General features: G+C 38.6%; 1 protein-coding gene across 1 annotated transcript in view; it reads left to right on the forward strand.

Annotated features, from left to right (window-relative positions):
* The window catches only part of LOC121853197 (iron-sulfur protein NUBPL-like), a gene marked incomplete at its 5' end in the record, with an annotated part of 115,147 nt that extends 100,261 nt beyond the window's left edge, over positions 1-14,886 (forward strand). Inside the window, 4 exon segments of the mRNA XM_042347178.1 lie at positions 14,183-14,234; positions 14,236-14,286; positions 14,288-14,364; positions 14,531-14,886. Coding sequence (XP_042203112.1) covers positions 14,183-14,234; positions 14,236-14,286; positions 14,288-14,364; positions 14,531-14,664 — 314 coding nt within the window.
* Between the last annotated feature and the right edge of the window lie 979 nt (positions 14,887-15,865).

A 15,865-nucleotide genomic window follows, 5' to 3' on the forward strand; every position in this document is an offset into this window, starting at 1 on the left:
CATTTCAATTAATCCCATATGTTATGTTGTTCACTTTACGCGTTCCTCACTTTCCGCGGTACCCTCCGGGTTACATTAACCGCGTAATGTGAGACCCAACTGTATTGTTAATTTTGCACACACAAACATTAATTCAATAAAAACAAATTCAGAAACATTAATTAAAATATATATGAGCAGGAAATAAGTGTTGCTTTCATATTCTTATGTAAAGTATTGACGATATGTTTTCACGTGTGCGCATGCGCTCTTACGTACGCGATCTCTCTTTTTTCTTTACCATTATCGTTAGCTACTTCAATTGTCCATTTATTGACATTAAATAACATTACAATACTTAAAACAACCAGGTCTTATTTTCTTCAGTTTTATATGTAGAACCAGTCAGTCACTGGTTTTGTAATCAACGAAAACAATGCTGTATCATTTCCTCGTGTGTTTTAATATTCTACGTATTATTAATGAATTGTATTGCGCATTTTGCACACATAAACATTAATTCAATAAAAAAGACATTCAGTAATAAACAATAATGAATCTTTTGTTTATAAGAGAAATGACGCTGTTTACACGATTATGCACGTCATCTGCACGTTGGTGGGCCGTTCAAACCCATCGAAATTCAAGTTTATGCTGTCAAAATTTTTATTTATTTATTTTTTTGTGTGTTCCAATAAAATACGAAATTTGAGAAGGTACTATATGACATTTAACCCTTCAATATGTCTTCAAAGAGACCATGATGCAGAGAAAGTGGTGCTAGTGCTTCCAAGCATAAGCACAAGTCACTATCTATCCAGGAAAAGGGTGAATTTCCATGGTCCAGCAATTTCCATGGTCCGGCACCGGTCAGGTCCCGAGGTTGCCGGACTAGAGAGGTACAACCTGTATTACATTTTTTTTTTTTTTTTTTTATATTGGGCACCCTCCTACATCCTTGTGTAAGGTAAAGCGCAGAAGCGTTTACAGCGACCAACAGGGAAGCATGCTAAGTTCATGCTTGCCTTTACGTGTCATGAGTTAGGGGTGTAGAATCCTGAAGAGTCAAGGGCGTAGAAGCCTGAAGAGTCAGTGGTTTGTGTCATCAAGTTTTTGGAAGCTCCAACAACTTTCCCTGAATACGAATTCGCAACTTTCGACTTACAACAGGTACCTACTTTACTGCTAGGTGAACAAGGAATAATGGGGGGCTAGGAAGTAAGTCCAAACAACTTCCACCGGCCCAGGAATCGAACCCGTGACATCTCGCTTGCGAGGCAAGAATGGTACCGCTTCTACCACCAGTCCCCCCAATATATTACTGTACTCTGTATTCAAAGTATTCCAGCAGTGCAAGTTATATTCTGCTAAGTTAAGTTTGTGACATTTTATAAAAGAAAAATTTAAGCTTAAAACTTTTCACCCTTTAAATCCTTATCACCTTCTGGGTGGGAGGAGGGGGAGGTGAGGTGTTGATAGCCAGGCAGGGAGAGTACCAAGTGCATAGTAATCAGTCAAATAGAGGGAATTTAAGTTTTTCGCTAATAAAATTACACTGACTTGACTTAGCAGAAGATAACTGACATTTCTGGAATTCTTGCAAGATAACAATCAATTATGTCTAGTTTGCACTAGACATAATTTTTTCAGTAATTGACTTAATACATTTGAGTACAGGTTTGCCCTTAGGACAATTATTACTTTTACCTTTTTCACAATATCTTTTTAGGATGGTGTGTGTGTGTAAATGAATAAAAATAAAGGAAGAAATTTATGTATATCTACCGAAAAATATGAATTGAAAAACAATCATAACACTTCACAGTGTGGCCCAGTAGACTGGTGGTTGCAATGAGGAGACTAACCTACAATGCCTTGATTAATCACTTTTAAGCATTATTTTATCAGTAAACACTGATATTAATTGTAAATCCAGTGAAATATGGCAGTAAGGTTGGAGAGTTAAGTGCAGAAGACACTCAACTAGCAGTCACTCAATTCACTCCCCTTACTTGCACCCATTGCCAGGCGTACGATCGAAATACGTATGGGAGAAATACATACAGTAGTACCCCGCTTAACGCGGTCAATTGAACCCACAGGGTACCGCGTTAAGTGAAAACCGCGTTAAGTGAACAACAGAACATATGGGATTAATTCCAATAGAGACTGGCCCGACCCCCAAACTCCACTTTTTGACGACACACAACTATGTTGTAGTAAAAATTTTATCTTAATTTTATGATGGTATGCACACACAATTAATAATTAAGAGAAATATCAATAATATTAGGTTTTTTAACACTTGCATTAGTAGAAAAGATGGCTGGGCACACGGGGATGGGGGGTTGGTTCCGAGGCAGAGGGCAGATTATTGGCCCTCACCTGTATCACTTGTATCAATTGTATCACTATCCACCAGAGAGGCTTGCAGGGCCTCTTTGTCAAACCCCTCAAAGGCCATATAAGTCCATATCCTCACTATAATTATCACTATCACTGACTTGGGCCGGCTGTGGTGGGTGGCGGATGAAGAACTCGGTAATGTTTTGATGACTGGGCGACCTTGTGCGCATCGTGCCCGCGCCGCTTCCCGCGTATATGATGAAAAATTCCGTGTTAAGTGAAAGTTCAGCTCTGGCGAGGCACCGCGTATATGATAAAACGCGTTAAGTGAAACCGCGTTAGGCGGGGTAATACTGTATCTTGTAGTCTAATTTGAAAACAGTGATGGGCACAGTGATAAAAAAAATTAAATAAACCATGCATTTACCTATAATATAGTAAGAAACATTGTATCATTACTAAAGTGAATAAAATATTCCCACAAACAGCAATTAACAACTGCTTATGTTTCCCACCTCCTCGGGCACTTGTGTCCAGCGTGACTGACCGGTCAACCAGCGCCCACGGGCCTAAAATGTTCTTTGCTCTGTTTTGGGAATGCTTCTTAGGGAGGCTTCGAGGAGGCTTCTTAGCTCAGAACCCCAAAATATTTTTTCAGAATCTTCTGAAATCTGGATTTACTGGGTCCGCATCTTCGAGGGTTCACTGTATAATGTGTGTGTCTGACTTTTTTATTATTATTATTATTATTATTATTATTATTATTATTATTATTATTATTATTATTATTATTATTATTATTATTATTATTATTTGGGGGGGGGGTGGTTGTTGTTGTTCTGACTTAGTGTGCCTAAATGCCCCAGTGATAGTTCCTGTTCTGCTGGGCAGCTTGATGTGTGATGTGATAAAGCATAATAAGTTGTAATAAGAGTGGTGATGGACCATTTCTACCTTCCTCAACACAGGTAAATAATAGTCTCAATTTATGATATTCATTGCTTATTTAAGGCTTACTATGCTTTTTCTATGTGTCTGCATTATTTTCTTGCTTGACAGTTGGCATGGCAGAGATATATCAAAGGGGATTAATTGTTTTGTTAACCATTGATTCACTATACAACGACTTTTCCCAGTTCCTATATGCGTTGGTTACCGGGGTACACCTGTACTATACTTTTTTTATTAATTAAAAAGTAGGAATACTATAGAAGCATATAAAAGAAAGATAAGTATTCCACACAAATACAATAAATATAGCAACTATAAAACTAGGATATGTACTGTATTGTAATTCCATTTACCAGAACCTTAAATCCAGGTGCTAATTTACTCATCCAATGTAAGTAAGTTTTCCATTTCACAAATAACACGTGGTCGCTGCTTGGTTATCACAGTAGATTTTAAAGGCACCAAACCTTTCACCTGTTCCTCTATATGATCCCTGTTACCGCAAGCGGTACTGAATTATGATGACACATAAACAAACAGTATGTTAGGCTGTAAGTCATGTCATGTTTATTGGGTGTGCCTGCCTGTATACAGTATATAGTGTTGAGATGGTGGAGATGAGAGGCCCAGAGGAGGTTGGAGTGTGTAAGGGGAGCTTGTTTATGTATAATCATAATCACCTGACTCAGCCCTCGCTGACCAGCCAGGGTGGGCCAGGCGATCGGGCTGGCATTATAGCTACCCATATCTTAGAAGCAACATCTAACCTGGTTTCTCTCTAGACTTTCAACACGTAAATTTAACTAGTACTTATTGTGTACACAGGTAGACTGTGTCCATTGCATCATTTATCATTGTGACAATATAAGAATATGGCAAATTAAGTACTCATTGTAAGTGTTAAGATTAGACTAATTACATAGCTATGATTGTTATGTAAATATATATTGGCTTAAACATTTATTTAGGAGTGCCTATGTATGATTTATTTGAAATACTAAAATGAATTGTATTCAATAGGTTTGACCGAATTATAACGTTCGTGTTTAACGTGATGAGTCTAATTACTCCTTTAACCGCTTGGATGGCGGTTACAATACGTATCCTTCACAATCGTGTGTACGGTTAAGATAGTGAGACTGAGTTCATGTGAGAGTGTACCGATAGATTTTCCTTCTTCATACTGATTAATTACTTTCCATTTCTGTTCTAGATCTATTACAGTACTTTACGTTTATGAGCAGGTCCTGCACTCTTACTATCTCTCGTGTAGGGGCTTTCCAGTCAATGTGCAATACATTTAAGGACAATTTATGAAAGAAAATTTGGAGATGATGTGTAGGGGATGCACACTGTAGCGATTTAACAAAGTGACTGAGCTTAAAATGGCACCTTACGGGATGCCTCACACTTACTCTGCAGGGCTCTTCCACACTATGCCACACTATGCCACACTACTTGATGTCTGTAACAATGGGTGCTCATCTGCAATCCAAAAATAGACTTAGGGAGAGTATCCGTAAAGTCGGAAATCTGTAAACCCGAGTCATCCGTAACCAGGGGAGTGTCTGAAATATGACATACAAGATTATTGTTCAGGGATCAGGAATAATTTGCAGAGTTAGTCAGATGTGAAAATGAAAAGGTATATGTGGTAAAAAAAGACTAGAGTAGACCTTTTTCTAGGCTTTATTGTTCATATAACTGACCAAGGGTAGTATGGCATCTGGAAGAGAACAAAAGAATATTGTAGAAAGTGAAGGGAACAATGAAAATTACTAATATAATATAACCCCAAACAAAACAAAACCCAATGATAAGAAACATAATATATGTACATATGCACACACCAAGGTAGAGGACATGGGTTCAAGTGTACAAGTGTAGCATAACTTTATTACATTATACATTAATAATGTTAAACAGAAATAAGTCAAATAAAAAATACAAATTCAAATAATATCCATACTCTCCACAGTTATGACTTGTCCTTAATGAATATGTAAACAGATATTTTCCATATTCACAGCCTCAATACATGATGACATAAAAAGGGGAACCATTCATAAAACAAATCTTTGAACTTTAGATGGACTATATATACAGTATTACCCCGTCTAACGCGGTTTCACTTAGCGCGTTTTATCATATACGCGGTGCCTTGCCAGAGCTGAACTTTCACTTAACACGGAATTTTTCATCATATACGCGGTGAGTGTCCGGCGCGACGCTATTTTTAGATTTTCCCCACGCGCCACCCGCCCGCCCGCCTGCCTGCCTCTCCCTCCTCCTCCCTCCTCCTCCCTCCTCCTCCCTCCGCTTGGGTAAGCGGCGCGGTAAGGTTGCGCAGTGTGTGTCTTTGTTGCGTTATCACTGACGTCATATGACGTATCGGACTGTGATTGGCCATGCATCCCTACCCCCCTCTGCTGCTAGCTGTAATTGGCTTAAAGTATTATGACGTGACCACCCCGGGGAGGGAGGGAGGGAGGGAGGAGAGACGATGCTTGACCTAGCTGCGGCAGTTTCATCCCTCAAGGCCACACCGTGTAAACGCGCATCCATTGTTCCGTAAAATGGCTTCCGCCGGACCACCACCGCCCCCAGAGAGAGACCTTTCCTTACCTGGACCCAGCGGCACTAAGCCAAAGAAGACACGACGTTCCTTAAGCTACGAGGTGAAGTACCAAATTGTTCAAGATTTGGAGAAAGGAACACGGCAAGTTGATCTCGCGCGCCAGCATGGCGTCAACGAATCTACGATTCGCACGATCAAGAAGGATGCAGCCAAGATCAAAGAGCACATGAAAATCACAAAGTCTGCAGGTGCTTCATCTATCAGGTATTGCCAGAACAGGGTGCTGGCAAAAGTGGAAAATTTGCTGGTGAGTTATTTGGTTCGTCAGGCGCGACGCAACATGGCGGTGGACACGCGCTCAGTGCAGGAGTACGCACGTGAGCTATACGCAGCAGTGTCACGTAAGCTGGGAATTGCAGAGCCCAAACCCTTCAATGCTTCCTCTGGTTGGCTGCATAGGTTTAAGAAGAGGAACAAGATCACCAACATCAACATTGGTGGTGAGGAAGCGAGTGCTGACCGTGTGGCGGCTAGAGATTTTCCTCCGTTCTTACGTGAGATTATGGAGGAAGGACAGTACACCGACGACCAGGTGTTTAACATGGACGAATCTGGTCTTTTCTGGAAAAAGTTACCTTCCAAGACCTTCGTTGTCCAGTCTGCCAGCAAGGTAAGGGGTCGGAAGTTGCAGAAGGAACGCATCACCGTCCTGTTTACCACCAATGCCTCCGGTACCTGTAAACCAAAGTTATCGGTGATTCACACAGCCCGCAAGCCGCACGCCTACAAGAATATGGACATGAACAAGCTTAATGTCCACTGGCTAACCGCACGTAAGGCGTGGATGTCCTCTTCTCTGTCCCTCTTCTGGTTTGACAACTGTTTTGTTCCCGACGTGAAGAAATTCTGCGAGCAACAGAATGTTTCATTCAATATTTTGTTGCTCCTTGACAACGCACCTGGACACTCGCCCCTACTTATGGATCGTCACCCCAACGTAAAAGTGGTCTTCCTTCCTCCCAACACTACGTCATTAATCCAGCCCATGGACCAGGAGTTGATCTGCAATGTTAAAGCTGCGTACTCTGCAAAGAAGTTCAAGCTGCTGAACGACTCTACCAACACCAAGGATGAGTTGCGTAAGCTGGGTGACACCGACAGCGAGAGCAAAAGCGACGAGGACAAGGAACAAGAGGCGGTGACTCAAGAACTTCTCGTCAAACAATTTTGGAAGAAGTTTAACGTTAAACAAGCTGTAGACTTCTTGGTGGAGGCATGGGATCTGCTGACTATTGCTACGATTCGTCACGCATGGAGACATGTGTTGCATGGCATACCAGGTGAGAGGAGGAGTGAACCTGTGACTGGTGAGGTTCAGACTGTTGCAGTAGCAGTGGACCTTGCCAGAGAAGCTGCGCTCAATATTACAGCTGAAGGCTTCTCCGAGACCACCAACGAAGACATCCTGGAGGTGATCAGAGATCCTGAAGTGACTGCCGACGAGATGTTGGAAGAAGAACACGCCAGTGAAGAGGAGGAAGAAGGTGCGTCATTCTCCGAAGAACCTAGTTTAAGTCATAGTGATATTAAGTGTGCCATAGAGTTTGCAGAGAAAATTAAGTCCGTCCTTTCCCGCGACAATGACGATGACCGCTATGAAGTCTTCCATACCCGGCTGGTGCAGGCTATGGAGCCGTACATCACGGTGTATCATGACAACATCAACGCCAGCTGTCAGCAAAGCATAACCGAGTTCTTCGCCCGCAACCCACCACAGCCAGCCCAAGCCAGTGATAGTGAAAGTGAAGTTGACTTTGAGGGATTTGTCAGGGAAGCCCTGACAACTGTAAGTGACAGTGATGGTGATTCACCTAGTAATGGTGATTCACCTGAGGGCCAGTAATCTGCCCTCTGCCTCGGAACCAGCCTCCATCCCCGTATGCCGACCCATCTCTTCTACAACCGTAAGTGTTACATCTAACTTTTAGTTTCTCTAACTTAACCTTCATTTTTCCTATGTTAACCTTTATCTTTCCTAACCTAACCTCTTCTATATTACTTGTTTTTTCATACCATCATAAAGTTAAGATAGAATTTTTACTACAACATAGTTATGTGTCGTCAAAAAGTGGAGTTTGGGGGTCGGGCTGGTTTCTATTGGAATTAATCCCATATGTTCTGTTGTTCACTTAACGCGGATTTCACTTAACACGGGACCCTCTGGGTTCAATTGACCGCGTTAAGTGGGGTACAACTGTATACTGTACTGTACTGTATGCTTAAATAAACGTTTATTGTTACAGTTTTTTCTCTAGCACAGTGATATCCCCGTTAGCCGGAACAATTGGTGCAGAGCACTTCCGGGAATGAGAGATTTCTGGGTAACGAGACAACTCTCTCAAAGCTGGAAAAAATTCCTCATCCCCGGAATTTTCCAGGTAATGGAAAATTGTCTCGTAATTTTCATAAAATGCGCCTGATTTTCATCTCTCAAACCCGGGAAAAACTTCCCCCATCTCCGGAATTTGCCGGGCATCGGGAAAATTTTTTTGGAATTTTCCAGCAAATGTGCCCCTTGGAAAATTGTTCCCAAAGCCAGAATTTTCTGGAAAATTCCGGGTTTGGGAACGATTTTCCGAGAAAATTTCAATTCCGGCTATCGGAGAGTTCCAGGTTTGAGGGATTCTGGCTAAAGCAGAGATTACTGTAATTATAAGAAAATTAGTTGTCATTAAAGATTCTCGTTTAATGGTCATTCATTACTTTGGAAAAAAGTATATTTTGGGTCTATTGCAAACTTTTTATGAATGCTTATTCAATTACTTCTATATTTACAGTATTTTAGGGAAAAAAACTCCTTTCATATTGTTCTAAAAATAAAACAACTTCTATACCTGGAAATAAGCCATATGCAGAATATTCTACACCTAGAAGTATAGTACTGTACTGTACAGTAATTGTTATCAGCTTGTGTTGTATCATCTTGGACCGGCTGTCTTCTTTTTCTGTATGAATCTTCTTTCAAGCATGGGATTGGGATATAGCTCTTTTATTTTTACTGCCCATTTGCAAGCCTTTTACCTGCAAAATAATGAGGGAATGTGAAAAAGGTTAGGCAGTGAGATGTTCGGCTCGGGAGTTCGTTAATACAACATTACCCTACAACGTCATGCAGCCTACTGGTCAGGGTACTCAATATGAAGGCCTTTCTACTTTCTCATACTTCTGCCTCTGACTCAGCCTTGCAGGAGTGATATAGGTGAAGTCGGCCCAGTGACCGACCCACAACCAGTGGTAACTTTGGCCCGTTTTAGTGATTTGGGCCCAATCATTATACAGTGAGTTCTGCTATAACGCGTGTTTTGATAACGCGAATTTGCTCTAACGCGATTTATGAATTAGGAACGATATTTGTATAACGCGAACGCTTGTTTGCTATAACGCGATTTTTGCTTACTATTTCTCCAATTTTGTGGTACAGTGGGGTATGCTATGACGAATCTAATTGGTTCTAGAACCTTGTTCGTTATAGCATTCGTTCGTTATAGGATTAATCCGTTCCAGGCCCCCAAATACAACCACTTAACACTGAAAAATATAATATAAAATTGTAAAAATTGTAAAAAAGTGCATAAATATGCATCTAAACCCCTGAAATAAAGAATATCATTAATATTTGTAATAAAAAAACAATAAATTAGAAAAAAAAAAATTAAATAATGTTCGTTGTAGGAGTTTCGTTCGTTATAGCATTCTCAATTTTATAGGTAAAACCGTTCGTTATAGGAATATTCGTAGTAGGATCCATTCGTTATAGCATACCCCACTGTATTAACTGTGAATATAGTAAAGAAGAATATCAACAAGAAGCGTTCTGGTGATAGAATTCCCGGTGATGATCGTAAAAGAAAGGATATAACACTTGAAGAGAAGCTCGGTGTTATCAACCTCAAAATCACCCTTCTCCCTCATCAAGTTATATTCATATTTTTTCAAGGTAAAGTGTTACATTTACTGTATGATTTCATTATTAGATATGAATGTAACATTTATTTAGACTGTGCTATCCTTTGTGTTAGGCTAACTACTAAATTTTTTTCGATTTCGAGTAGTAATCTGCACCTAACCCTATTTTCCCCATAAGCCCTGTTATTTCTATTACGCGATTTTCTATAACATGATATTTTACAAGAACACAATTATCGCGTTATAGCAGAACTACCTGTACAGGTCCACCACAGATTTTCCGGCACCCTTGTTTCCAAAGCCTTGCCGAATTATCCATTTTGCCAGACCAACCAAAGTCAGGTAATGATAATTCAACAATACACCTCTGACCCGCTAATTATACGCCTCCCGTGTCTCTAAAGCACCATGGACTGCTAGAAACTTAAATTAAACAAATATTAAGTATAAATTGAATGTGAAAAAACATAATTTTGAGCAACATTACTGTACACACTTGTACTGCACTAGACTTAAATTGTTATCTCTATGTGATGTTTATACAGTACTACTCAAATTAATCACTATCTTACAAGGATTCCAACAATGCAATTTATATTCTGCTAAGTCTAGTCAGCTACATTTTATAAGATAAAAACTTTAAGCCTAAACTACCTTCACCTGGCTGGGAGGGAAGTTAAGTGCCCTCTCATAATTTTTTCCAGACTAAAGGAAGTGCCGGACCATCAGTTCCCGGAAAATCAGTGGTGTACCTGTACTGCACTCATATTCTCAGACACCTTGAAATAACATTTTACTCAAGTGATCAATAGTTTGATTTCTGCAATGGAAGCACTACTGCTGTTATTCTATCATTCCCTGTATTCATTCTGAGACCCATGCACTAAACCGTTGGTTCCCAACCTAGGGGGCTAAAAGTGCTCTAGGTTTCTCAGTTTTATGTTTTTTTTTTCTTGGAAATACTGAATTTTCTCATAAACACATGAGCTTTGATGGTTTTGATTAATTATTAATCCTATAATTATCTAGAATCCTTGACTTCCATATGGAACTATTGAAAATTTTCTCTCTTTGGGGATGGGGAGTGCCATGGATACAGGGTTGACCAAAGAGGGATGCTGTGCCAAAAGGGTTAGGAACCACTGCACTAGACCTTGACATCTCCAAAGCATTTGACAGTTTGGTACTGATCTTTACTTGAAAAATTATACCGTTTGCCCTTTCCTCCTTATTTTCTTTAAAGTCTTTTATTCTGTCTGGCTGCTGAGTGTGTGTAGTTCTGGACAGTCTTTCTCTCTCTATCAGTCTATTATTGCCAGGGTCCCTTAGGGTTCTGTACTTGCACTAACTCTGTGTTATGCATTAATGATCTTTCAGGGGCAAATAACTCTAGCCACTCCCATGTAAATGACTCAATCCTCCATACATTCTTCTCTGACTGACCTAGTATCACTTGATGAAATTTTGATAACCAGACAACAGACATCTTCATCTTTTTAGCTAAGTGAGATGCATCGAACTAGGTTTCCTTCAATGCTCCTCTGACAAAATACCATACATAATATTTAAAGAGAGGCATGATATCACACAATTCAACACAGATTTTGATAATACAGCACCATCATCCTATCAATACACAGCATTAAGGTTTTAGGGATCACCCTTACTTCAAATCTTAGTGTGACCACTTTTTCTAGTAATGTGTAGTCAAAACTGCTTCAATGATGCTTGGACTTATGTTCAGAGCCAGACCATACTTCAATGATGAGCAATTGCCAACCATATAATGTATGGAAAACTGCTGTCATGCTGTGGGATGGATATAGTTTTTGTGGACTTTGCCTCCATGGTTTGGTGCAGAAAAAAAAAGTCATCAAAAACAATAAATAATAATATCCTGACCAAAAAACTTACAGCATTGTACAATCACAGGGATGGATAGTAGGTAGCTACCAAACAGGGAGGTACTACTGCCTGGGAAGATATTGGAAGCATAATGTGTTGTCTAATGGTAGACCCTGCTGCCATATGGCATCACGAAAATTGTGACCAAGTCCCAGGTTGCTGATCTGACTTTCTGCTTCATTTACACACAATTGCAGGGTCTCAATTGTTTCGCTTACCATTGACAACACAACATACATATATCGTTTCTCACTTTTGATCTTTCTTTCATTTTTGTATTTATAGTTCTTTATTATTAAAATTATTATTATTATTACAGTTACTGTATTATTATCATCATTATTTTATTTTTTTATTTTTTTTGTTTTATCATAAATTTTATTTATTATGAATTCTTATGCCTATTACTATTATTATTATTATTATTATTATTATTATTATTATTATTATTATTATTATTATTATTATTATTATTTATTATTTATTATGTATTACAGGTTGTACGTCTCTAGTCCGGCATTCTGTGGTCCGGAACGATTTTAGTTTGTCCAATAGGTAGATAGGCAGCTTTTTTTTTTTTTTAATCTTGATTATTATTATTATTATTATTATTATTACAGGAGTATTAAATTTTTGCCCCTCAGGCCCCAATTTGGGTCAGTGACCTATGCCGGGTGGGCTAATCTCATAAAAAAAAAAAAAACGTGAAGAGAAATTAAGGTTGTTTACATCTGGCAGTTCGGCTGCACTCTCTCTCTCTCTGCTTGTCTATACAGAGTACAACATTTAACCCTTCAAATATATAAGCAGTAAATAAGTGTTGCTTTCATATTCTTATGTAGAGTAATGGTGATAAATTTTCACATGTCGCACTTACGAGCAGTCTCACTTTTTTTTTTTTACCATTAATGGTTAGCTACTTATATTGTTCCTTTTATTAACATTAAATAACATTACAGGTACTTCAAGCAACCATATTTATTTTTTACATTAATTTTACTACAGCTAAACTCAGGGTCTTATTTTCTTCAGTTATTGTAGAACCAATTAGTCACTGGTTTCATAAGCTTAACATAAACAATGCCAGCAGCTGTCTGATCTCTCCTAATATTCCATTATTATTAATAAATTGTATTGTTAATTTTTGCACGTGCATTAATTCAATAAAACAAATTCAGAAACATTAATTAAAATATATATGAACAGTAAATAAGTGTTGCTTTCATATTCTTATGTAAAATAGAATGATATATTTCTTTACGTGTATACATATGCGATCTCTCTTTTTTCTTTACCATTATCGTTAGCTACTTCTATTGTTCCATTTATTAACATTAAATAACATTACTAAAACAACCATATTAATTTTACTACAGCTACAACCAAGGTCTTATTTTCTTCAGTTTATATGTAGAACCAGTCAGTCACTGGTGTAATCAACGAAAACAATGCTGTGTCATTTCCTCGTGTGTTTTAATATTCTCACATTATTAATAGAATTTTATTGTTCATTTTGCACACATAAACATTAATTCAATAAAAGACATTCAGTAATAAACAATAATGAATCTTTTTGTACATAAAATGGCGTTGTTTACACGATTATGCCGCGTCGTCTGCCGTTGGCGGGCCATTCAAACCCGTCGAAATTCAAGTTTCCGCCGTCAAAATTTTTTATTTATTTATTTTTGTGTGTTTCCAATAAAATACGTTAAGAATTAAAACTTCCTTGAATTTGAGAAGCTACTATCTGACATTTAACCCTTCAATATGTCTTCAAAGAGACCATGGCGTAGAAAGTGGTGCTAGTGCTTCCAGGCATAAGCACAAGTCACTATCTATCCAGGAAAAGTGAATTTCCATGGTCGGCACCAGTCAGGTCCGAGGTTGCCGGACTAGAGAGCTAACCTGTACTATGTATTAATATGTATTGTTGTTGTTGTTGTTGTTTATTTGTTTGTTGTTGTTGTCATATAAATCATTAAATAAATAAAAATGCGTCGTCGTCGTCAAGTCCCAGGCGAAGTGGGTCAGTGACCTGGGTCAGTGGGCTAATCCCGTAAAAAAATATCCCTATTCTACAGATATTTCCAGTCGGTGTTCTCAGTGCTGCCCCCCACCACACACCCCTCACTTGGCCTATGACAGCATCTGGGAAGGCTTATGCCTTTTCTTAATTTCATTCTGCAGAACTCTTTTATAGTCCAGACTAATACTCTGTGGAACTTCCGGCCAGTGTTCAAATCATCCTGTATCAAACATCTTTTGTTTGGGAGGGCCCTTGAATAATAGTTTTAATAATGACACTTTTCTCATCTTTTCCTGACTTTTACTCATTAAAATAAAATTTTCAACTTCTTTTATAGTTGTAGTATCATCATTAATGCATACATTTTAATACATGACTGTTTTCTGTACATTATCACATTGGACTGTCCTTGGTCTTTGATATTGCAGGGGCTGTGATTGTGTCAACACCTCAGGATATAGCACTCCTTGATGCCCGTGAGAGCAGAAATGTTTCACAAGGTTCAGATTCCTGTGCTGGGTCTTGTAGACAATAAGTGTATTCTCGTGCCCAAAATGTGGACACCAGGAACATATATTTGGCAAGGATGGAGTAAAAATGAAGGAGTTATGTAAGTGTTAGTGTGGGATGACTTGGAGATATAGAAACTCTTGTGTGCAAAAATATATTGGCACTCTTCATTGTCTTACACTCTTAAGTTGGACAAAAATAAATAGATGTGCAATTGATTTTGGGAATTATAAATCCAAACTAATGACTAATTTTTCTTTTCACAGGTGTGGATGTGCTTGGGGATGTGCCTCTAAATCCATTGATTCGTCTTGGGGCAGATAAAGGACAGCCTATAACAGTTTCCCATCCTGATAGTCCTCAGGTAAAACTGCAATACTGTTCTGTATTGTTACTGTGATACATTGTAATGTTAAACTTCCTTTAAGTTATACGTTTTCTGGCTTCTGTCAACCTTTCTTGTCAATTCTTTGTTGTATGAAGTTCATTTTTATCACCAAGTAGCACATTTACAGCTTGGTTCATCAAGAGTGACCTGTGGTACATTACAGTTGTTCCTCAGTACACTAATATCTCCCTTAGCCGGAATCCCTCAAACCCGGAACTCTCCAATATCCTTAATTTAAATTTTCTTGAAAAATTGTTCCCAAAGCCGGAATTTCGAATTCCGGCTTTGGAACATTCTGAGCATTTTCCGTAAAATTCTAAAATTTCGGTTCCAGAAAATTCCAGAAAATTAAGGATGGGGATTTTTCGGGTTTGAGAATAAAAATAATTTTCTGAAATTCCGAGAACATTTTTCCATAACCCGGAAAATTCCGGGGATGAGAAGATTTTCATCTTTGAGAGAATCTGTCGTTACCCAGAAATCTCTCATTCCCGGAAGTGCTCTGCACCAATTGTTCACATAACAGGGATATCACTGTACAGGGTATATCACTGGAGTGGAACAAAATTACCTTGAAATAGTGAACAGTGATACAGGTTACTCAACCACAGCCAGAAAAAATACACCAAAAAATTCCTTTAACATTTATTTCATCTGATTGGGTTGACCCCAGGCTGACTTGTCACACCGACCCCGCAATTAAGCACCTCCTCCGACACCTTAGATAAACAAAACAATTTATATACAGTGGTCCCTCAGTGCAGTACAATTGGACTAGAAGGTTGCTCGTTAACCAGAAAAATTGTTAACCCGAAACCATTGTTTCAATGGTTTTGAATATGGTTCCACCTCACGAAAATTACATACAAACGAAAATAAATGCAGTAAGTACACACTTACTTTGAGGTTGGTAGTAAAAGGCTCCTGGTGATATGATAGGAATTAGAATAGAGTGGAAAAGGCATTAGGGTAGAAAAGTCACCCATGCTGCCATTTCACCCATAAAATTTTAGTTCATGGTGTAATTCAAGATTATTTTCTTTGAATCAACTACTTTCGCTATATATTATCAATATGTAAAAATATATTTCAAAATGACCAATAATTTGACTGAAACACAGAAAAAAGCGTTTATGTTGAAGAGTCTCAAACAAGATGTTCCTTCCTCTGAACCTGTAAACAAACTGGCGTAAGCTTGGTGTGTTGAGTGACT

Source organism: Homarus americanus, unplaced genomic scaffold, assembly GCF_018991925.1.
Source record: "Homarus americanus isolate GMGI-L3 unplaced genomic scaffold, GMGI_Hamer_2.0 scaffold32871, whole genome shotgun sequence".
Lineage (NCBI taxonomy): Eukaryota > Metazoa > Arthropoda > Malacostraca > Decapoda > Nephropidae > Homarus > Homarus americanus.